A 25,463-nucleotide genomic window follows, 5' to 3' on the forward strand; every position below is an offset into this window, starting at 1 on the left:
TTTTCAGTCACACATAACTCTCTGTGATACCTTGCCAGTGATAATGGAGTCCTTTGCCATTTCTTTCTCTAGCTCATTTTACAGAAGAAGAATCAAGACAAATAGGGTTAAGTGACATGCTCAGAGTCACATAGCTAATAAGGCCTAATTTGAACTCAAGAAGATGAATCTTCCTGACTCCAGACTCAGTGCTCCTCCATTGTGCCACTTAGCTGCCCCCTGTTTGGAATGGAAAGCTCATTAAAACTTCCAGATTATTTTCCGAAATGCTGTTAGGTTACTGCGGTTTCTCCTATCTTGTACTTGTAAAGTTAATTTCTCAACTGAAGTTCAAGTGTTTACATTTATATGCTACCAGATTTGATCTTGTTTGATTTGGCTCATGTTCCAAATTACATAAGAGTGTTATTACACTTTGCAAAGGACCTTGGGAATTGGAAATATGTTCCCACAAAACACAATTAAATGTAATAGGGTTAAATACGATGTTGCAAACATAGGATACCTGGAAATCTGACTAGGCATAGCACAGGATATCAGGAAAATCCAAAGAGAGACTAGATGAATTAAAGAGCAAAATGTATAATCACTATGGGGAAAGGTGATTTGATGCATAACCAAAATGTAGACAGAAAATGGGATGTGAGTCTTCCATTGAATTTTTTTTTTGGTCCTCTGCTAAAGTTTACCTAGTTTGGGTCACCATATTGGAAGAACACAAGGAAAGTGGAGAACAGTTATAGAAACAAGACTGAATCACACAACCAGTAATCAAAACCCTGCCTCTGCTATTTCCTAACTGTGTAACCTGAGGGAGGACATGTGCCTCTCCTGGTCTCCTTTCTTCATCTACAAAATGTGGGAGTTGGACTAAATGACATCCTTTGGGTCATCCCATTCTAGGCAGAGTCCTTTGATCAGAGAAATAGAAAGTGAACCCAATGAAGATAGGTCATAGTAAATAGAAGAGCTCCCATGAAAACTTTCTATAGACTTGTATGACCTTGAGGACTTCACAGTATCTGTGATCCTAAGCTGCTTTTTCTATCCAAGAAGAAGGCTAGACTACAACATGATCCCTTAAGAGCCCTTCCAGTTTTGGATTTAGGATTGTGTTGCCTTAGGGAAATTTCCTCTATGTTCTTGGAAAATGAAGAAAACATGGGCTTAAATTCAAATGGGAGATTTCGACTAAATTTAAGTTGAAGACAAGAATGGCTATGAATCAATGGACTGACCTGTTTAGGGAGACTTTCAAGTCTCTATTCATAGAGAAATCCAGGAGGAAGCATTCTTTGCTCCTCCCTGTAGGCGATCAAAGAGTGGACAGAGTAGATAATCCCTCAAATTTCCCTCCAAATTATATTTATTCCTCTTGTGGGGAATCCTACCATTGTCAAGAAAAGAAAACCTACTCTTGAAGCACATCTTACTTCTTGCTCAGAAAATTGTCCTTATGTGACTTAGGAATGGAGCATAGCGACATCCTGATAGATCATTGACACTGGATAGGATTTGAGTGTCAACCAAGAAAGAATGACAAAAGAATTATAAAAGAATAATTGCCATTACCAAAAAATTATGGAAGAATAAAATAATAGTGGTAGTGCTCATCCTATCTTTATCCTTTCATTTTCTGGATGCCAGGGAGGTTCAGAAGTCTGGCCAAAGCTAGGAAGTGTTGGGAGTCAGCCTTTTAATCTCTCCCTTTCTGACTCCAAGAACAGCAGGACCACATGGGTGCCTTACAAAGTTCTTGGGTTGGCACAGGACCGCATGCTTGATGAAGTCTTTATCATCAAAAGGTGTTTTCTTCTTACATTTTAATCAAATGTATTTTATTCCTAACCAATACAAATAAAATTAGTATTTTCGTACATACTGTAGAATAGAAGGAAGGATTCAGATACAAAACTGAAAACTTTGATCATGCAGAATGTTCCAAAAGCACTCATTCTTGCAAATTCACTCAGGAGACAGCCTCATTTGTTTCTTTAAAAGTGATCTTTATTATTCCTGTGAAATCACCGATAGTAGATGGGTGGTGAATGACTGGAGTGCTTGATTCCACAGCCTCTCTCTGATTTCTAAAAAGCACATTGGAAGTGACCCTAAAATGAATATAAACTGCTTGCATTTTTGTTTTTCTTCCCGGGTTATTTCTACCTTCTGAATCCAATTCTCCCTGTGCAACAAGAGAACCGTTCGGTTCTGCACACATATATTGTATCTAGGATATACTATAACCTATTTAACATGTATAGGACTGCTTGCCATCTGGGGGAGGGGGTGGAGGGATGGAGGGGAAAAATCGGAATAGAAGAGAGTGCAAGGGATAATGCTGTAAAAAATTACCCTGGCATGGGTTCTGTCAATAAAAAGTTATTTTTAAAATAAATAAATAAATAAATAAAAAGGAAGTGACCCTAATATCACAGCATCATAAGTTTAAAACTGAAAAGGATTTTGAAAGTCACTCCAACCCCCTCATATTACCAATAGGAGCCCATAGTCCCAGGAATTAATAACTAGGATAGAATTTGAACCCCAATCCCTTGATTACAAATGTTCTACCTACAACATTATACTGCCTCTCTATCTATTCAAGTGAAGAATAAGTTCTGGCTAAATATGTGAGTAGAGACCCAGAAAAAGACCCTCAATTAATAGTCCAGACTATTCACCAAAGATTCAGACACTGAGTGAGCCAAGACACAGGCCACAGAACCTCACAAAGGCCATAATATCAGCTCTGGAGCCAGGAAGAGCTAGTTCCAATCCTGCCTCTGATTATACTAACCATGTGACCAAATCAGGCGAACTGGTCTGGATCCAATCTCAGCTCTGGTGTTTGCTACCTGTGTGAACTTAGGTAAGTCACCTCATAAGTTTCAGCCTCAGTTACCTCATCAATAAAAAAGAAGAGATGGAAAGAGATGCTTTCTAAGAGTTTTGGGTTTTTTTGATACTAAACTGATGATTCTGGGATCTATGGTCCCATTATCTCATGACTTTGGACAAGCTGAGTGACATCTCAGTTTCCTTTTTCACAGCTACAAATTCCAAATCCTATAATACCATTGGCTGCCATCCTGAAAGGTTCTCACCTGGATGAAATCACAGATCGTGATATATATGTGGATGCATGCGAATACATGTGAACATACACCAAGCACCTTTAGATTGTAAATGTATATAGAGATACATAACACATGCATGTGTGTATGTGTACTTAGGTTTGTGTTGCACACATATATACATCTATATACAACCTCTATATGATTCTTTAAAGTATATAAATCACATTAGATTGTTTGATCTCCCTAATTTTGTGAGCTTGCTGCTCGTGAAGAAGGTGAATCAGGTATGATGAATGTATCTCTTCCTCTTTCAGCAGTCTCCCTTCCTTTCTGGGTTCCACTCCTGACTTAGCACTTTCTTCACTGTGTCAAAGCAGCTGCCATGACAGAAGATCACTCCACTCAAGCCTACTAACACCAGAAGCACTCTCTGCCCCCTGAAGACCCTTCCTACAATTGGTCTGTTCCTACTAACCCCAGAAGTGCTCTCTGCACCCTGAAGACCCTTCCTACAATCGGTCTGTTCCTACTAACATCAGAAGCGCTCTCTGACCCCTGAAAACTCTTCCTACAATTGGTCTGTTCCTACTAACATCAGAAGGACTCTCTGACCCCTGAAAACCCTTCCTACAATTGGTTTGTTCCCACCAGAATCTTTATTTTAAGAAAAAAACATGCAGATCAACCATGTCTGCTTTCCCTTCAGGCCTGAACTTTTGACTCTGGACTTCATCATGGCCCCACAAGGATATCTTCACCTACTTATTCCTGCTCCCATTTTCAGCTTACTTCTAAGTATTGTTTTATCCCATTAGAATGTAAGTTCCATGGGGCAGCTAGGTGGTGCTAGTGGATAGAGCACCAGATCTGAAGTCAGGAGGACCTGAGTTCAAATCTGCCCTCAGACACTTACCACTTCCTGGCTGTATGGCCCTGGGTAAGTCACTTAACCCCAACTGCCTCAGTAAAACAAAACAAAACAAAACAAAACAGAATGTAAGCTCCTTGAAAGCTATTAGTATTTGTATTCTCAGCACTCAGTATCAAGTCTAGCATATAATAAGTGTTAATAAATGCTTACTAACTTGATTTCACTTGACTAGACTCTGCACAGAGTACATGTGAGGTATTCTGTTCAGTACCACACAACAAAATTTAGGAAGACCATTCATAAACTATAGTGTTTATAGAGGCCGATTCAGATAGTAAAAGATCTTGTTTGTGTTACGTGACATCGGTGAAGTTGCCAAAGAACCTGGGAATCTTGGTGGGGGGAAGGAGGAGTCTTCAGGACAACATGAATACAGTCATCTTCAATGGCTATACCCTTGGACTCAGCAATACCAGTGCTCAGTATGCCAAAGATACCCCAAAAAGAGGGGGTGCTATTTACACCAAAAAATATTTATGGCAGCTCTTTTTGTGGTGGCTGTGATCTGGACAGTCAAGAAATGCTTATCTATAGGAGAACTGCTGAACAAGCTGTGGTATAGGATTATGAAGGGCATATTATTGTGTTATAAAAGAAATGATAAGCAGGATCATTTCAGAAAAACCTGAAAAGACTTACATGAACTGATGCAAAATCACGTGAACACAACCAGAAAGTTGTATACAGTAACATTAATGCTGTTCAATGAAGAACTGTGAATGACTTATCTATTCTTAGCAATACGGTGCTGCAAGACAATCCCAAAGGATTCATGCTGAAGCATACTATTCACCTCCAGAGAAAGAACTGGTATCGAATGAATACTGATAGGAACATGCTATTTATGCTATTTTTCCTTCCTTCCTTCTTCCTTCCTTCCTTCCTTCCTTCCTTCCTTCTTTCCTTCCTTCCTTCCTTCCTTCCTTCCTTCCTTCCTTCCTTCCTTCCTTCCTTCCTTCTTCCTTCCTTCCTTCCTTCCTTCCTTCCTTCCTTCCTTCCTTCCTTCCTTCCTTCCTTCTTTTACTTGACCAACATGGAGATGTTTTACATGATTGCACATAAATAACATTTAATTGCTTACCATCTCAGGGAGGGAGGTGGAAAGGAGTGAGGAAGAGAGAAGTTAGAACTCAAAATTTTAAATAAAAATTTTTGAGGAAAATACATAGTCATCTTTAAACATTTGAAGGGTTAGTGTGGGAAGAAGCAATTGGCCATGTTCTGGTTAGGTTCAAAAGCCATGAGTAAGTGTCACAAAGAGAAAATTTGATGTCATGAAAAAAATGCCACATAAAAAGAGGTATACCAAAGTGGGGAGAGTGGGATGGACTCCAAAGATCCTCTCCTTCTCCTTGGAGGTCTGCAAGCAACCTTCTCAGGAATATGATCATGAGGGTTCCTCTGGTTAGAAGTGGAATTGGATGACCACTAAGTTCTCTCCCCGCTCTCTCTTTCCATGATTCTGTGTCTTACTGCACACGTGAGTGTATGTCTCATGTCATCCAACTGAAAATAGCCATTTCCAACCTAGCCACATTGTATAAGGCAGAGAATACTGGACCAGGAATCAAGAAGCCTGAGTGCTAATTCTACCTCAGTAAATTACTGACTTTCTGACTCTGGGCAAGCCCTTTCACTTCTGTCAACTTCTGTGTCCTCTTGTATTATACAAGAATAGCAAGATCCTTAAGAACTTACTTCAGAGGTGCTTTTCCATCTTAAAAATGTGGGAGAAATGAGAACATTGAGGTTGTTTCCTCTTCTGCAATATGAAAGAATTGTACCAAAAATCATCTCACATTTCCTGTTGAGCTTCAAAGAATTATGCTCAAAAAGTCTTGTCTACATAGTAACACACATACACAACACACACACATACACAAACACAGATACATACACACAAATATACACACATATACAACACATACACACATATACACATACAAACACACATACACAAACATGTGCACAAACACACATACACAATACATATAAACACACATAAACACACGCACGCACACATATACACACACATATCACACCACACCTGAACATGCCTTATCAGTCTCAATCCATTCTCTAGAAGATTTCTTTTTCTGAGGGACGTCATTCATTGTTTTCATCTTACAGCTGTTGCCTATCAACAAGAAAAACATCTTTTTTCCAGTCCAGAAATTTTCCCATAATAAAAGTCAAAAAGAGGCAAAAATAAATCTTTTAATGCCCAAAGCAAAATGGTCAGAAGGCAGAGGGCAGGAACATGGTGCTTAGATGCAAAGACCTGGTGAGAACATACTACAGGACTGAGAGACTTGGCAGCTCTGGCAGAAATCTGATGTGGTCATTGCTCTTCACGAGGAGAGATGATCCATTTTCTTGAAAGAAGCATTTTGTTTTACTGTTCTAAGTCATTCAAGACTTAGCAAAATGAAGTTGATTTAGAAACTGTTTTTGGACAGTGTGTTGTAGGCTCCAAGTGCCATAAATCAGTTTGTCCGTATGTGTTTGTATGTTTGTATGGTATATGGGGAGGAGAAGGGGGTGCATATATGACAAGCACAGGGATGGTTTCTGATGTTCCCCAAACAAGAGAACATGGATATTAAATAAAACGAGGGCAATTTTCTGGTTTAAAAAAAACACATTAAAATTTTTCTTCCAGCAGTATTTTTTAAAATTCTTACTATTTTTTGCATTATTATAGAATGAGCTGAAATTAGTTGAATTTTAAAAGTACTGCTATTTAAAAGTACTTACTATTATAAGAAATGGGGCCTTATGAAACACTCTTTCAATAAGCCTTGTTATAAAAATATTAAGTGAAACACTGTTTAGTGAAATAACATGAGAAATATTAGTTTCTGAAATGTTACAAGAAACATTATGAGAAACACTGTTTTAAAAAACCATTGTTACAAGAGGTAATATCATAAGAAACATTGTTCATACCAATAGCTCCATTAAATACAGCCAAGTTTCTGAAGTGAGTCATGCACTCAGAGTATTTGGTGTTAGCAATACAAAGTTTCAAGTTGTTAGAGCTCTTGCCCTCAAAGAGTTTACATTCTATCCCAGAGATGTGGCCTTTGTGCAACTAAGTATAACACAAGGTAAGATGAGCAAGAAGAGTATCTTTCCTAATGCTTTGAATTTGTCTGCATATGTGTATTAGGTAAATGGTTGAAAATCCCAGACAAAACATTAAAACACATTTACTATTTCTCTGGCTCTGAAAGTGGTCCCCCGCCATGTTGAAACATTTATTGAGAAAAAGGAAAATCTTTTCACTGAAAAATCAATGGGGATCGCTTGCATCCTCCTGTCAGTATTTGTAGCCACCACCTTTTCTAAGTTTCTTAAGATTATCTTCCCGATGGGCAATATTCTCTTACAGTTCCCAAACAATGGATAGCAATTTCTTAAAATGAATCTTAGATCAGTATAAGGTGCTATACCTATTTCTGCATGAAGAAGATATTCTCAAAAGTTTATTCATTTATAGATTGACCCAATAAACTGCCCCACAGGCTTTAATCAAATCTTGCTAGTTCCTGAGAGCATATTGATAAACATGGGAACTTCCTGTCAAATCAGCCCAATTCTGATCTTTCTCTGCTTTGGTAAATTAAGAACTGTATCCTAAATCACTAACACATTGAGCAAAGGGAGCTTGAGATTTAAGAGAACAGCACAGTCAGCATTTTTGTAGCACATTAACAGGACACCTGCACAATCAACCAAACAGGACCAATCCACCTGAAAGTCTACCTGAAATAATCACTCCGGGGGAGCCAGATTCAGAGTTCTCATTTTTCTTTTTTTCTGGCACAGCAATTCTTTCTTTCTCTTTTCTTTCCCTCTAAGTCTACAGTTAGAAGTTCTGTCAAAACCATAATTTATTGATAGAGCTGAGCTGTGAAAATGATGTAGAATCTATCCAAAATGGGAGATTTCTCCCCGAACATTATCTCATTATCCTTTGGCCTAGATCTGGTGAGAGTTTAATATCATTGTAATCTGGTGGTTACAGAAAATAGCAAAGGGTTTCGCTTTAATCAAGGTGTATTTGTCATTGCTGACATTCGATACAATTAACCAGATTAAACTGATGGTCTGACACCATAATTATTACATTTACAAGGAAATCTGGCAGTTAGACTTTTAAAAAGCAACCTGAGCCTGGTGGTTTGGGAATGACACTAAGCATTAGGGGGTGATAACTTTAGATGGCCTCCTCTCAACTCAATGTGCTGCCTAATTTAGATTGGCTACTTTAACACTGGCTTTTTAAGTGTGGAAAAAAACTAATGCCAGCCATAGTTTATAGAAAGAATCAAGATCTCTCTACTTGGTCCCAAAGGGTAGATCTAATAGCAATAGATGGAGGTTGCAGATTGGCAATTTGGGGGTTTGATGAAGGAAAAATATCCTCAGCATTAGAACTATCTCACCCAAAGTGGAATGGGGAACTCTGGGGGGTAGCGGCTTCCTCTCACTTGCTATCTATAAAGCAAAATCCAGCTGGCTGCTTGTAGGGTCTGTTAGAGTTACAGGTTTGACTACATGGTCTCTAAGATCCCTTCCCAATATGAAAGTCTGACATTTGTGTGATGCTTCGGTTTATTAATTCTCCTGTCATCTCCTTTCTGTCATATGTGACCTACCTCTCACAGAGTTATTAAATAACCTGACTAAAGTCCATCTGTGGCCATGTCACTTCTCTGCTCTTAAACCATCAGAGGCTCCCCACTGGCTCCAGGATTAAATACAAATATCACAGCCTACTATGTTAGATGCACAGTAATCTGAGCCCTAAAGAGATCAATCAGTTTGATGGAATAGTACAATCTATGGATCAAACAAAATTGACAAGTAGTCTTTTCCCCAAAAACTTGATATTTCCAACCACACCCATACCCATAATTGGACCCAGTGGGAAGAACTAAAGACCTTAGAAAGAAGTCCCAAAGAGGCAGCTTTTGGTTTTATATATGAAAAATCTCCTGAAAAGAGCCTTCCCAAATTCAGTCAAGAAGCATGTATTCTTAAATATACATACTAAGAATTGAGCATATGTGGTGGGGAAGGGGGGAGGGGGGGGGCAACTAAAAGGTGCAGTGGATAGATCACCACTCCTTGAAACAGGAGGACCTGTGTTTAAATCTGACCTCAAACCTCAGATACTAATAACAACCCTAGGTAAATCATTTAACCCCAATTGCCTCACAAAAGAAAAAAAAAAAAATGATTAAAAAAAAAAAGAATTAGGCTTAGAAAGAAAGCTGAAAGTACATTCCCTGCCCTGATGGAGGAGACAGCATGTCTATGAACATACAAGATTTATAGTAAGGGAATGGGAGGGTGGGGAAGAGGATCTCAGAGATCACCAGCAGCTGCTCCAGGAGAAAGAGTCCTCTCATCAGGGACTTCCAACCAGGTGCCAAGTGGTCATTTCTTACATAGGATACAGAAATGATCCTTGTCCAGCTCTGGGTGGGAGTGAATAAGCTTCTAGCTCAAAAAGGCTATACAACTGTTCCATAAGAAGGGATGAAGCTTGTGTTTTTTATCACATTTTTGCTAATTCCGAGCCAAATCTGAGACATACAACTGGATCCATAATGAAATTGTTTGCTTTCTGATGCAGAGCTTCCTCGTGTAATTAATGTCCCCATTCCTCCAGGCATTCTTATTACAACTACTTTGCTTTCTATTCTCTTTGAATGTGGAACATAATTTCCCATTTCAAGGAAGGAGAAAATAAAAATCTCATCATTGACATTTTACGAGAAGCTCATGGCAACTGTGCAATTTGAAAAGGACTCTCCCCATTAGATGTGAGATTTTTTTCCCTCTCTTTAGTGGGTATTGAGTTGAGCTTTTTTCATTTTGCAGAGGATGCAACAGAGAGGCAAACAGCCCTGGGACTCACAGGCAGCTATCAGGTTCTGAATTCGGCTTCTCTGATGTTTAATCCAGTGCTTTTACTATTCTGTCCCATTCCCCACTATCTTCCATCACCTCTCCTTCCCTCATATATACACACACTCATATGTATCTCTTGGCATGCCATATTACTTTGCCAGATATCTTGTTGGTGCTCCTATCATTCTCCTTTGCAGCACAATAATCTGTGCACACATTTCCCCCCTCCAAAAGACTGTAAATTCCTAGTACGAATGTTTGTAGACATCTCTTATTGCCTTAGGCATAAAAAGCAGGGGATAAATGTTTGTGGGGTTGAGGAGGGTGCTAGTGTTATTTGTTTCCCACTGCCTAAAGGATTAGAGTGCACAGAATCAGTGGATTAAACATATTTCTGTATTCAAATCAGTGATCAAACATCCTTCCCTCTCCTCAGTAGAAAAGTTTGGTTTATAGGGTCAAATACAGACTGTGGTGATGGATGTGGTCTGATCACTTTCATTTAATTAATTTCTTTTTAAAGGGAGAGCTTTCTGGGGTAGATATTGAGAAAAAATTGTGAGTTACAAAAGAAAAATCATTACAAAACAAAGAAAATTATGAATGGTGGCTAAAAGTAAGTGCAGATGAAGAACTGAATTACATTTTGTGTCCCAAAGGCATACTGAAGGCTCTAGAAAACATTGGGTATTGCTTAAGTATTTTATTGGATGGATGGAGGATGGCTGAAGGAAATCTCCCATCCTGAGGGTTCCATGTTGTAATGGTAGATTAGCAATGAGAAAGATCCAGATTGGAACTGTGCGTCAAACAATATCACTCTGGGTGAGTCATTTCACTTTTATGTTCCTCAGTCTCCTTAGCTGTAAAATGAGGAATTGGACTTGATAAACTCTATAGCCTTTCTCCAGTCCTAAATATATGTTCTCATGTCCTTGACAAAGAAAATGATTCGATCACAAAGTCTAAATAGATCTTATTAAAAACCTTTAGAAAAGCATGGAGATTTTTACTTAGGAGAGAAGGAGAGGCAAAGAAGCTGGCACTACTTCAGTGGTATGGCAGGATTCCATCCTAGCAGTTGAGAACAGGGCAAAAATAAGGTAAATGGCTGAGATCATAAAATTAGGAACTATCCCCATGCCTCCTCTCCCACCCCAGGAGCACCTCTGACAGCCGCTCCTTCATCTTTCTACTTCTGATAGGTATAGCAGCTCTACTCTCACTTTTTCAACAACCCCTGTATGTTTGCACTTAATCCAAACCATCTGGAAAGGGGCTGGGAAGTCCATGCACTCCCCCTCCTTGCTTGGAGACAGACTTGAAAGTGCGCCCCCGCCCTGAGCTCGGGCTGTTTGCCTTAAAAGGGCAAAATATCTGTAGAAAAAACTTCAGCTGGCTGCAGAGACATAGCATACCAGAGGCAGGGAAGCTTCAATCCCAGGCTGCTTTTCCAAGGAGAATTAGCTCAGCACATCCCACCTAGGAACAGCTGGCTCAGAAGGAGGCATTTCTCACCTGTGGAATAGAGATCTCTGGGCAAGAAATGGAAACAAAACAACATCCTGTGATCAGAGATGTAAGAACTGGGATCCTCCTAAGGGATCTTGAAGGACGACTCATCCAACTCCCTCGTTTTACAAATGAGAAAAATGAGACCTAAAAACAAAAAGTGACTTGATTCACCATGGGGCTTGAACCTGAACAAGGAAGGACTCTGGACTGGTGGGCAAAAACAGTGCACATCACAACAGCATCTTGTGCTTTGCAAAGGGCTTTTAATGTAATCGCATTTCAATCACACAACAAAAGAAGGAGCATGAAGGAGAACCACTTTTCTGAAGCGCTGAGCATGTCCTTAGGCAGCACACAAGCCCAGGGCCAAAGAGAAAGCTGATAGCTCCTGATGCAAAAAGGATTAGAGTCAATGTAACCGGCAGCCAGGTGGTGCTGCAATGGATAAAGCACAGAGCGCCAGACCTGGGATCAGGGAGAGTCCTCTTCCTCAGTTCAAATCTGGCCTCAGACACTCACTAGTTAGGTGACTCTGGGCCAAGTTACTTGATCTTATTTGCCTCAGTTCATCTACATGATTATATAACTTGTGAGTGTCTGAGGCCATATTTGAAGTGAGGAAATGGCACACCACTCCAGTATCTCTGCTAAGAAAATTCCACATGGGGTCAGGAAGAGCCACACATGCCTGAACAACAACAAAATGTAACCATCTTGGAAATCCAATGGTATTGGCTTTGACTTGTGCTGTCTCCTCCCCTCCACACAGGAGCGTTGTCTTCAAGGCTCAACTCAGGCCCAGCCACATCCATGAAGTCTTCCTCGTTCCTTCTTGTGAATAGGCATTCTCTCCCTCCTTACATTTTCCTAGACCTCTTGAATTTCTTGGTACCCAGGACTCCTCCCTACCTTATTCTATTTGTGCCTGAGGATTTGTACCCATTCCCATTCCTCGTTGTCTCCGATAGAATGTAAAATCCTCAAGGATCACAATAACAATAATAAATATCCATTTAATAAATGTTTGATTCATTGATAAGCGCTTTTAATTGAGTTGAATATTAAATCATTGTGCAGTTGAAGCACCAACTTTGTGCCAGGCACTATGCTAGGTGATAAAAACAAAAAGGAGAGGAGAGAGAGGGGGAGAGAGGGATGGGGGAAGGAAGGAAGGGAGGGAGGCAGAAAGGAAGGAAGGAAGGAAGGAAGGAAGGAAGGAAGGAAGGAAAGAAGGAAGGAAGGAAGGAAGGAAGGAAAGAAGGAAGGAAGGAAGGAAGGAAGGAAGGAAGGAAGGAAGGAAGGGAGGGAGGAGGGAGGGAGGGAGGGACATAGGAACTCTTTCTTTGAGCATACTTCTTAGTATGGAACAAAGTTGTTGAATTCATTGAGGAAGTCTTCAGAATATGTCAGTGTTAGGGAAACAAAATGAAGGGACCCCAACACACACCCCCGAAAGAATTTAGCTAAGGCTTATACTAAACAGGGGAGAGAGGGAAAAAGGGAGGAGGAAAGGATCTTGCTAATTAAGATAAGTCCTCTCATTCTCTCTACTCTTTCCTCTTTTCAGTCTATACTCCTATCAAACAAAACATATTTCCCAGGCTCCCAAAATTGTATTTTATACCCTAGATCTCTCTTTCACCTAGATATCTCAGGCGGATTCTGTGCTGCTCTCTGGGTCCCCAATCTATCTGCTCTGTCCTATGTCCACCTCCACCCCCTGCACTAGGGATGGCATCTAGGTGTCCAGGCTTGTTCTAAACTCAGAATCAGTGTTTTTCAGTGAGGAAAGGGACGGAGGAAGGTTTTCTTGGTTGGCATGGGGAAGGAGGAGAAGGAGTTCCTGGATTGTTTTCATGACCAAACCATCAGGAAGGATCCACTTGCCCCAGCTGTCTGCCCTGTGAAATTACCAACTGCTCTCTTCCAACCTCACCAATTGTCTTAAAGAAGACTTCCATTCCCTGCGCAATTTTAACTCATAATTTCATTGGTCTCTTTCTTGGAAACCTCAAGCAATACTTGCTTCTCTATGGAGCCGTTCCTGATCCCTCTCCTCAAATGACTCTTGGAACTACTCAAAGATGTCTTCTCCAAAAGAATATGGATTCTTTGTGAGAAAAGACTGTCAAGTTGTCCTGTATCCCCAGGACTAACACACAGAAAGAGGGACTATACCTGTAATTTCCTTAGCATAGGGAACAGCCAGGTGAGAAAATGCCTTCTAAACCCTCTTTGTCTGCCATTTAAAGTCTGAGATTTTCCTGGGAGGTCCCATGATTTGCCTGGGGGCACGAACTAGAATGTGTTCTTGGCACTTGAACCCTTATCTCCTTGACTTAGAGGCCAGCTCTGTTTTTAGTGTTTTTAAATGCACACTAACTGATTCTCACAACCCCCTGTGAGAGTAGTCCTCCAAGTATTAATATTATTCCCATTTTACAGATGAGGATGCAGGATCCAAAAGATGCACCCAAGCCTGGACTACTTGAATGCTTCACTTTAAATCCACAGCCTTGCTGATACAGTGGCCAATGCCCACACTGGCCTTCCCAGAAACCCTCTACTTTTCACATGAATTCATGCAGACCTCTCCTCAGCATATAGATACCATATAGTGCATCACTTTTATCACAGCTCCTCTCCTAACCTTCCCCTGCACTTAGCTGCCCCCCAAACCCAACCACAAACAAAACAAAGTGCAAGACAAAATTCTCGTGTCAGACTTATCGTCAGAAAGATCTGAGTTCAAATTCCATCTTAGACATTTACTAACTTTGTGAGCAAGTCATTTAACAACCCTGTGCCTAAACTTATTCATCTGTAAAATGAGGGGGTTGGACTCAGCAGCATCCAAAATCCCTTTCAGCTCTAAATCTATAATCCTTAGGTCCTGTAAAAACTGAACAAAATAAAACCAAACCATCTTTTACAAAAGTGATAGCATGGGGTTGTGAGGAGAGTGATGCTCTCAGTCCAGGTTTCCTTAGCCATGTGACACTGAATAAATCATGACCCTTCTGTAGCCTCAGTTTCCTCATCTGTAAAATAGGGATAATAATATTGACTTCCTGCCACAGTCAATGGGGGTGGGGATAGGGATCACTTTCAGTCAGTAGAGAGATAGTGATGATTATTATTCCTTTATTTTTTATCTCCCTTTTGATTAGGCAATTGGGGTTAAGTGACTTGCCCAAAATCACATAGCTAGGAAGTGTTAAGAGTCTGAGGTCACATTGGAATTGAAGTCTTCTTGATGTCAGAGCCAGTGCTCTATCCACTTTGACATCTAGCTGCCCATGTGATTATTATTCCTTATCAATAGGGTCTAATCCAATAAAACAGTCTTGCATATCAGAACAAAAACAAGAAATAAAATCTGGAAGCCCAGAGTTCAAATCCTGCCTCAGATACTTATTGGCTGCATGATCCTGAGGAAGTCATTTATCTCTGCCTCAGTTTTCCCATCATTCAGACAAAGGGATCAGCTTCAGTGTTCTCTGCACCTTCTTCCAACTCTACATCGAAGACTGTATGAACCATGGAACTCTAAGCAAGCCTCTTTCCTTCTGTTGGCTTCAGTTTTCTCATGTATTTAATGATAGCTCTGAAGTTCTTCCAGTTACTTGTCTCGGGAGACTGAGAATCAGCTTTTGTCCCTGAGTCTCTACTGATTGGCTATGTAAGGTTACTCTGATTAGGTTCCTTTTAGGTAGCTTAGGAGAAAGCCAGCATTTAAGAACCAGAAGGACCCACAGAATTCAGCTAGTCCATTTCATAAACAAAAGGAGCTTACAAGGAGGCAGCCTCCGGTGGAAGGCCTCCAAGGATGGGCAAGCCTTCACCTTCTATCCCGCATTTGGACAGCTCCCATTACTAGCTAGTTTGATCTGCCTCCTAACCGAAATTTGCCAATTAAAACTTTACTCAATTTCCTGGCTCTGCCCTCTGGTACTAAAAAAGAACAAGTCCAAAGTTCTTTCCACATAATGTCTCTTTGTCCACTTAAGGACAATTGCCCTCCAACTCTCCCCCCAGCCTTATTTTTTTAGGCTGCATAGTTCTTTTATAGACACTCAAAGCACTTCACAATCCTGACTGTCCTCTTATCAGCTTATCACACAAGAAAAGTACCCAAAGAACCATGTTCAAACTTTCATGCTGTTCTTTCTAATGTGGCTAGATCTCTCCCTGTTTAGGGACACCCAGTTTCTTCATGTGTCTCATGAGAGGCGCCTGGGTTAAATGAGTTAGATCCAATACTCTAGTTGTAGTTCTACAATCCACCTCCTTCCTGGCCCATGTGTGCTCCCTCCCTTCCCCCCCCAATCTAGTACACATGATCATTTCTTCCCACTCTCCAGCCCTGCCTTTTTATATTAATAACTAGGATTAAAAAAAAACCTTTGCAAGATGCCAGAAGCAGGAGAGACTTGTAAAGAATATGGTCAGTCCCACCTTAGACTGAACATCTGTTTCATGTTCCTGGGGCCTGTGTGCTGTTGTTTATGCTAACTGACAGATCTGGAGGTGGGAAGGGGAGGGATAGAAATAGGGAGAATTTCTTTTCTTTTTTCTTTTCTCATTTCTTTTATCTTTAGTGAAAAAGCTGCATATTATTAAAATTATAGCATCATTTATTTAGAGTTCTAAGGAAACGAAGAATTTAAGTCCATCATTTTACTCATAAGAAAACTGAGTCCCAGAAAGGTTCATTTATTTATCAAGAATCATTTAGTTAAGAAGTATCTGATCTTACCAAACTCCCTGTACCATAGCATTCTGCAGTTCAGAGACACGAATGGAAGATGTGCTGAAGGACACTAGCACTGGGCTAGATGACCAAAAGACTGGGTAAAGAGAGACTGGAGAAGGGAGAACCAGCAGCCCCAGCTTGCCCACCCCAAACAGAAGCCAGAACAGCACTAAAGGGATGACATCATTGGCTGATCCTGAATATTCTTTTATTTCTCTTTCCCAACTTGCTCTCAGTTTAAGTTTTGGAATTATGGGCACTCATGCTAGTTCTACAGGACAGGCAACAGCAGCTATGGCAGGGATGGCAGAAGAAGAGCATCCTTGAAATGGTTAGACTCTGGTTTCTAGGACACCATGAAGACCCTCTATTGCTTTAATAAAAATTGTACCCATATACTTTCTAACCTTCCAAAGAAATCACAGACTGTCCTTGTCCTTTAAGGATCTAAGTCCTATTCTTGAATTACCTAAGAGACAACCAGATGATTCAGAATAGAGCCCACAGAATAAAGAAACTGCCTGCTGACATCCTTGAGGCAATTCTGTGTAACCCATTTCTACTTAAGGGTCTCTTGGTGTTTGTATCATAAGCTTCATTTTGAGAATTTGTCAACAGATTGCCACCAGCACTCTCAAAGGCCCTCAGACCAGAGTTGGACATTTCGTGCTCTTCCCTTACTTCATTCATTCATTGAGCAAGCAATTATTAAGCAGCTACTATGTGGCAGGCACTGTGTGCCACAAAGACTATAATGGTCATTTACATTTCAAACTACTAGAAGTAAATTATGATCTAACATCCCCTCTCACACTTCCCCTTTCCCCCTCCAAAAAAAGAAGAATTTCACAATATTGACTCAAATTCTGTGTTCCTCTACTTCTTGGTGAGAGCTGGGGAGGCCGTAAAAGTTGATACTCAGGGATAAGTGTGCTCAGTGAGGATGGGCTGGAGGGATGTGCATGTTGGGGGAGAAGATGGTTATTTGAAACCCTGGCACATGAAACACATGAGACTTGTTCTGCAGAGCACCAGAATGCAAAATTGGGGCAATGAAGTAAATTGGCAAAGGTAGGCTGTGAGAAAAGGCGAAATCTCTTGACACTTAGAACTATCCCAAAATGGCAAGAGCTGTCTTAGAAAAGTGAGGTTTCTTCCCTGGAAGCCTGACCTCCGACCTATCCTCAGGCTGCAGAGCCGCTTCCTACATGGCTGCAGAGAAGGTTCTTGTTCAGATTTGCTTACACTCGATGATCACTGAGGTCCCTTCCACCTGCACATCCCTCCAGCCCATGCTCACTGAGCACTTATTCCTTAGTACTCAACTTTTACAGCCTTCTCAGCTCAGAGATGGTTCTTAGTGTGCAAGAAAGTGTCCAAAGAGTGGTTCTAGTGTGCAAGAAACCCCAGTTTTCAATTTCAACTTCCACTACTTGTTAAAAACCAAGTCCATTTCACTTACTCTATTACAATGACTATATAAGGAGGAATGAAAGTCCAACTTCAGAGAGTTATTAGATAGTAACCAGTTTTTTCCCAAAGTAACAAAATGAGATAGTAAAACATTCAAGCTCAAATATCAATCAAAAGTTTTCCTAAATGAAATTTGGGGTAAATTCTCCCTCATCTAATTCATTTAGGCCTTCTCAATATCAAAAGTTCAGTGCATTGGTAGATTTTTTGCATCAACTGGAAAAAGACAAGCATTTTTGAAGGCTGCTCAGTGGATGAACTGCTGGGCTTGGAATCAGGAAGACCTAGATTCAAATCCAGTCTAATTTACTAGCTTACTGTATGAGCTTAATCTCTGCTTCACTCAGTTTCTCCACATGTAAAATAGGCATAATAATAGTACCTACCTTGCAGAATTGTGGGAGGATCAAACAAAATAATTGGCAGCAACGTGCTCAGGGGCTGATACATAGTAGGCACCAGAGTAGCTTAGTCCCTTCCCTTGTTAAGCACTCAGTAAATATCAAGCATTGTGCCCAGTGCAGAGGATTTGAAGAAAACAGTTCCTGCCCTCAAGGAGCTTACATTCTAATGGGTATACATAACTCCATTTAATCACCATTCAGAATGTCTTGCTATATGGGGCTGCACTATTTTTTTTTAAACTTTCTCTAAAATATAATTGCCACATATCTATGGGATAATTTGAGCAAAAAGTCCATCTTACCAATTTAGCTTACTAGGGAAAGAGCTGTGCTTGCAATTACCAAGACTTTAGTTTAAAATCTGCTAGCAGCCCTTACTAAATGTTTAAGCATGAGCAAGTTGGTTACTTCCCAGAATTTCAGGTTTTTTATCTGTAAAATGGGACTAATCATAATAATTCCTGTAGTAAGTACTTTATTGGGTCATTATGAGAATGAACTGAAAGAGTAAATAAAGCAAAGATATGGATGTTGAAATGGGGGAAGGATGAGAATTAATTCATCAAACAACAGAAACATACTATTCCTATGTGCCGGGCATCTCACTAAGAACTACAAAAGCAAACCATGAAATAGTTTTTTGCCCTCAAAGAGTTTATATTCTACTGGAAGAGAACTTTGGGGTGTTGGTTGACAAGGCTTTGGGATGAAAATATTGATCAGTGATTAGGTGAAGTCTGAGCATTCAAACAGAATGGAAATGTAACTTTAAAGGCATGAAATCAGCTGATTGGTTTATGCGTGTGGGTGTGTGTGTGGGTGTGTGTGTGTAAATCAATCAGCTCATATTTGTATGTGTGTATGTATATATACACACACCTATTTTAAATATATCAAAATATAAGATTCTTCATGGCCAACAGACCATGTTATGGAATGGCCTTTGTCTCACATGATATGCAATATTTGGCCTCTGTATTAGCTACTCTATGACTGGAAAGCACTCTCTTACCCCTCCTCAATTTCTTAGCATCCCTTCAAAACTATGTTTCTTAAAGATGTCCATCCTCCCCTCATATCAAAATTACTTTGTATTTATGTATATCCCTAGCACATAGTAAGCTGTTAATAGATATTTGTTGAATAGTGAAGGAGAAATTTTTTTTCAGAAATTATTAACTACTTTCTTTTTCATTTAAAGAGCAAAAAGTTGTCTTTTACATCCTCGACTGTTTGGTGGGAAAAGAATCCAGATTATGAATATATTCTGTGAGCTTCTAGGCCATTTCTAAAACCTGAGTGATTTAATGCCTATTTCTAAGGAAAGTTAGCATCAATCTCCATCCTTGCCTGATCTTCTCTAGAAACCATAAGTATGGCTTGATTGAACCAGAATTGGTGCTATCTATCCCCCATCATCCCTTTGGAGAGATTTCTCCCTTCCTTCCTTTCCTCTGCTCAAAAAAAAAAAATGAGATATACAAGTTCAGACCATTGACACTCAGCAGTCATCCAAGAACAGTAGCTGGAGCTGGAGTGAGGAAAAAGAGAAGACAACCTAGCCCCCCCAAAAAACCAAGAATGGCAATCAATCTGGCAAGGCAAGCTCCAGGACAGAACTACAGGCAGGGAAAATGATGAAGCAGAACACCTGAGGAGCAATGACAGGCAGGTAATGAAAAGTGAACAGAAACGAATGTGGGCATAGAACTGGCTACTGGGGAGAATCAGATTTGTACTGCTGCTGGTGTTGGTTTCCTTTGGTTACTCACCTGAAATCACTGGGGATTTAATGCTACTTTATGAGCCACACTTTGGCCCGAAGCTTTGATCCTGATCTGGGAATACCTAAAGCTAGTAAGGCTGAAATATTCACGGTGGAAAATGTGCGGCCAGAGGGAGCATAACAAGAAATTATTCATATCAAAACTGAGCTGTGGACTTATGTTTATTATTCACCGGCCTTGTATTGCCCGTGCTTTTCCTAAATCAGACATATCAAGGGAGCTTAGGTAACCTTTCCCATTGCATACAGGAAATGACCTTTCTCCTGTGAAAGTATACTTTAACAGTTAAAGAAATCTCCTCTTTTTTTTCTTTACTGCAAGTATGAAAGAACACGCATCCCTGAATTTGTTCAAGATGGAAAAACATTGAATTGGGATCATATCAATAAAGTCTTTTAGGAACACCAAAATCAACACCACCCTCCGATGACTGTCTACTCTGAGATAATCTTTCATAGTTAGGAAAGCAGCCAGAAACATTAACTTTATCCCACAACTGAAATAAGTTGCATCCACAGTCGAAATATTCATGATTCTCCAAACTACCTTTTACTTTCAATCTAGTCATCCAGAAACCCCAGCCGTAAGATGCATCTCAAACTCAGCAAACTTTACTATCACTATTGCAAGTCATTCGATTATATCCTTCCTAGACTCCCAAAGATAGTACCTGATAGAGCATTTCATCAGAATTATCATTTATAGTGATCACTGGGCATCAGAAAACAATTGCAATTGATCCTTCCTAATACAAACCAAAGTTTCTTCTGCATCAGCCTTAAGTCCCACAGAAGCCCGGGCCTTATTCTGCCCTCACTCTATAACCAGCTCAGCAAAACGATGCCGTCATGCAAACTTGAACCAGGAGAGAGATGGCTTGGGACTTCGTTAGATGAACAGACATGCATATCAGAGCAGAGAATTAACTTAACAGAAAAAGTTAAAAGGGGTTCAAGTCACTCTGTTCTCCAAGTCAGACCTATGAGGCAGGCTTTAAGGTCAGAATGATAAGCCATCCTCTCCCCACCCTCTCACAAAATATATTTTCCCTTACTCTTGGACACAAAGAGCAGATGAACTGAGATTGGCTGCTGAGGACCAAATCTCGCTCTCTTAGTGACATGAACAACCAAGGCACTGATGGCATCTGAGATAAAGGAAGATATTCCAAGCTATCAACTCAGTAGAAGCTAGGAGAAAAGAACCAATTTTTCCCCTTAATAACCTGTTGTATCATCTCTAGTAAAAGGAGGATACAGTATTATGTAACTCACATCACCTACCTAGTACTCCATGGCAATCACTAGGATGAGCGAGTGGCAGTAGCTTAAAGTAGATGGAAATAGAGCCAAAGCACAGCATGTCAATATTCTCCCTTCCCCCCACCCCACTCATGTCACATGTTAATTGAAGCACTATTATCTTCAGTTCGTTAGTCGTTCTTTATTTTATATAGACTTTATAACTGTGGGGATTTGGTTTCTTGATATAAGTTGAATCTGTCCCCCTGATCTTTCTCCTACTGGGATCTAGGTCCAGGGCTCAAAAATACTAACATAAGATGGATCAAAGTAGGGAAAACAGCCACAAGAAGACCAATAGTCCATTTGCAATTGGCATCAGAAGAGACACACTAATTAATGTACGCTTCACACTGGAAGTAATGCAATCGTTCTGGGGAGGCACCTATGCCACAGGAACGAAGGAAAGTTCTCCCTTAGACAGAAAGAAAAATTACAATTAGCAGCCTGCCTCTGTCTTTCTCGAAGCACATTAAATTAAATTCAGAAAATCGAAACCCTTAAAAATAAGAACTAGCTGGTAGATAAATCTACTCCTTAATTATGACAGAAAGCATGGCTTCAGCTAGTTCCGACATGAATCACCCAACCCCAGAGAGAAATGGGAGGTAAGAAACGGTAGGGAGCCCGAGCTGCTTTAGCTCATCTTGGGCATTCTGGATTTTCTGGCTGGACTTCTGGCTGCTGGCAGACTTGAATAACTGAAGGGGAAAGTTCACTCTTTTCCTCTCTCTTTGCACATACACGCAAACGTCTGTCCATTCGGAAAGCTCTATTCCAAGGGATCTCTCTCTGCTTTCTCCCAACGTGATTTCCCTGGACCTCTCCTTGTACTTATTTCGGTCTCCTTGTCCATTTCGCCCACTTTGACCCTCACCCATCTTATATTTCTGTATCCCTCTATATGTAGGTCCCCGGTGCTCTCGCTCTCTCCTCCCCGACACCGGCGTTGCCGGATATTAAGGCAGAGGCAGATATGAAGGCAACCGGTGAGTGAGAGGGGGAAGGAGAGAGAGAGGACCGGAGATAAGCAACCGGCCCAGAGACGTTCGGGAGAAGTGTCGCTTGGCCCCTCTTTGGGGAGATGCGAAGGAGAGAGACGAGCAGTGGGACGGAGCGAGCTGCGAGAGCCGGATCGGGAAGGCAGCCGGGCTTGCAGGCAGCTCGTCCCTAGGCAAGGCAGACGAGCCCCGAGCGTCCGGCCGGGCCGCTCCCGATGGGGCAAACGCCAGCCCTTCCTCCCGACCTCCCGGGGGCAGCGCCCAAGCCTCCCCACCCACCGCCCCCGGCCGGGCCCGGCCCGCTTACTGGGGGCTCTTGGGGTAGAAGGGTAGCGTCACGTGGCTGAGGTCTTGCAAGTCGAAGGCAGTGGGCTCGGCTGAGATCGCCTGGCGCTTGGTGCGGGGCTCGCCTCCGCCGCTGCCCGCGCCGCCGCCCGGCTGCGCCGCCTGCTGCTGTGCCGCCTGCTGTGCCTGCTGCGCCTGCTGCGCCTGCTGCGTGGCGGGCCGGATCACCGAGCGGTACTTGTCCAGCTCGTTCTGCAGCTTTTGGATGAGCTCGTCCTTCTGGTCAAGCTCGAGCTCCAGCTCGTCTATGAGCGCGTCGCGCTGCCTCAGCTCCTCGATCTTCTCCTGGAGCGCGTACTGCAGGTCGCGCAGCGTGCCCATGCTGGCTGGCCCCCGGGGCTGGCCCCGGGCCCCCCGCCCGCTCGGCGGCGCGGTGGCCCCCTGCAACTTTGGGCAAAGTCCCCGCCGCCGCCGCCGCCGCGGGTATTCCCGCTCCCCCCCCCCGATACCCCCACCCCCCCGGCCCCGGCCCGGGCACGGGCAGCGGCACGGGCAGTGGCACGGGCACGGGCAGCAGCAGCAGCAGCGGCGGCGGCGGCGGCGGCGGGCAGCGGGCGGCGAGTAGCCGCGCACTCCCGACGGGCGGCCCGAGCTGCCCCCTCGGCGGCCGCCGCTGAGCCTCCGCTGCTCCTGTGGCTGCCTCTACGGCTGGCCCGGCCCCAGCCCCGGCCCCGGCCCCCGCGCCCGCCGCCGCTCCCGCTCCCGCCGCCGCCGCTGCTGCCTCCCCGCTCCCGAGCTCAGCCCGGCGGGGCCACGGAGCATGCCCAGTCGGACGGCCGCCCAGCGCCCAGGAGACTTTCGCTGTGCGGATTCCGCTTCTCGGGGCGGGGGAGACGAGCCCCGGAGCCCTGGCGAGGGGGGCGGAGCCGAGCGGCCGCTTCTGCCCCACCGGAGACGGGGCAGGGCTGGGGGAGTGGGGGCCGAGGGCACAGGGGTGGGAGCAGGGAAGCAGAGAAGCAAGGAAGCAGGGGACCGGACTTGGTCGAGTTCTGGGGTTGGCAGGCAAGGAGGGAGCCAGAGAGGGAGGAAACGGGAGAGTGCTCCAGCCAGCGGAGGAGGAGAGCAGATAAGTGCCTCCTTGGCCCCCGGGGAGGGAGTTCTAGGCGGAGCCAGGCAGGCGGCATTTATGGGGTACGCGGCGTCGGGGGGTGGCCCCCTCCAGGCGGGGAGAGGCGAGCCCCCGGAGGAGCTGCCCCCGTCCTGGGGAAACGGAGCGGACCGGCCCCGCAAGCTGCTGTTCCCGGCTCACTTCGTCCAGCTCCGAAAGCTGGAGACGCCGGGGGTGTGGAGGAATGTTAGCCCAGGCTGGGATCCGCAAAGGAAAGCGGCTCCCTGCCTGCGGATGGCCAGCCCCGTGGGCCCGGGCACACGCACACACACACTCCAGCACACACACACACACACACACACACACACATACACACACCAGCGCATACACACACAAGCGCGCGCAGACACACAACACACCAGCGCATGCACACACCAGCGTGCGCGCAGACACACACAAACGTGCGCGCAGACACACACACACACACACACACACACACACACACACACACTCCAGCGCACACACAAAATCACCTGCCCGCCCTCTATTTCCACCTGCAGGTGAGTCACACCTAAAGAGAAACTAGCAAGAAACGGGAGGGCGCAATAGCAAGGCTGCTGGATGGCGCGAAGCCTTCTCCCCCTCTCCCCTTTTTATCCCGAGTCCAGCTCTGTCTACTTCTCACTCCCTGCCTGCCATGCTACCTACTTTCAGCTGCCTCCGAACTGAAATAGAAGCCCGACATGGAGATGCTCGGGCAGCCTGCAAGGGCCACATTTGCAACTTGAGGCTGGACCAAGCGGAGGTTTCTCCCTTCAACTCCTGCCATACACATGGCCCTCCTTCCTGCCCATCAATGAGTCTCTGAAAAAGCCCTTTTCTCACGGCAGTTGCTCCGTGGGTGATGGGGTAGGAGGAGATCACTGATGTACAGAAAAGTGTGTTTTTAAAATAATTCCTACCCAGTATCATTTGTGAAAGAAAAAAAAAGTTGCTGGCAACATGGTACCAATCTACTTTAATAAAAAGAGACCCAGAGATGAGCCCTGGGGATTGAAGAGCGAAACTTAAAAGAAAAGACCCTGTTGTATAGGGGACTCCACAGCCCTTCCTCCTGGCCCTACTTCAGCTCTGGGAGTAGAAGAAAAAGTTCCAGTTTGGCTTTTCCCCTGGGGGTTCTGTTTGAAACACTGAATTTAGCATCATTTCCCTGCCAAAACAGTTGATCTCCACCCCACCTCCCAGCCCTTTTCCCTTCTGCTGGATGGCCCCTCTGTTCACACGCACTGCCCAAACAACTATCAAACTCACTCAGCCACGGAGCATCTTTACCAAACCTCCAAAACACTACTCTTGGGATAGCCAATTGTATAGCCGTGAATAGTGGATTTGGCCACTGACTTGAGCCTTTTCTGTAAGATTTAAAGAAAAACAATCCTCCCCAAACGCAAAACTTTTAAATGTGGCTGGAAATCTGGTGCCCTTTAGTGAGTAGGATGGCTTATCCTACCACATAGCTGAAGCACAAGGACTGCCTTCTCCAATTTCAATTTTTTTTAATTGGCTGAATCGAGGTTCTCTTTTCTGAATACCGGCCACCACATAGGGGCTGTCCACTGCAGGTGACCTCCAGGTCTGGTGCCATGAGAAGAACTCCTGGATGGCAAATTACATGGGAAAATAGGATTTCAAACTGCTCAGCCACTGCCAATGTGACTTCACCTCTCTAAGGTTCCTTTTCTCCTCTGGAAAATAAGGGGGCTGTACTAAAGGCTATCTACATATGAAGAATTAAGAAGAGTGAATATCTTTTTGAATTAATTCAGGACCTCTCTCTTCCCAAAGACTTTTCAGCAGCTTTTTGGATTATATTCAGAGTCTCCTAAATTGCACTAAG

The 25,463-nt window shown here is 43.1% G+C and overlaps 1 protein-coding gene across 1 annotated transcript in view; it reads right to left on the bottom strand.

The window, feature by feature from the left end:
- PRKG1 (protein kinase cGMP-dependent 1) overlaps positions 1-22,854 on the bottom strand; it is a 1,210,064-nt gene extending 1,187,210 nt beyond the window's left edge. Inside the window, exon 1 of the mRNA XM_051982636.1 lies at positions 22,481-22,854. Within this exon, the coding sequence (XP_051838596.1) occupies positions 22,481-22,839 (359 nt within the window). The 5' untranslated portion in view covers positions 22,840-22,854. The remainder of the gene's footprint in view (positions 1-22,480) is intronic.
- Between the last annotated feature and the right edge of the window lie 2,609 nt (positions 22,855-25,463).

Source organism: Antechinus flavipes, chromosome 2, assembly GCF_016432865.1.
Source record: "Antechinus flavipes isolate AdamAnt ecotype Samford, QLD, Australia chromosome 2, AdamAnt_v2, whole genome shotgun sequence".
Lineage (NCBI taxonomy): Eukaryota > Metazoa > Chordata > Mammalia > Dasyuromorphia > Dasyuridae > Antechinus > Antechinus flavipes.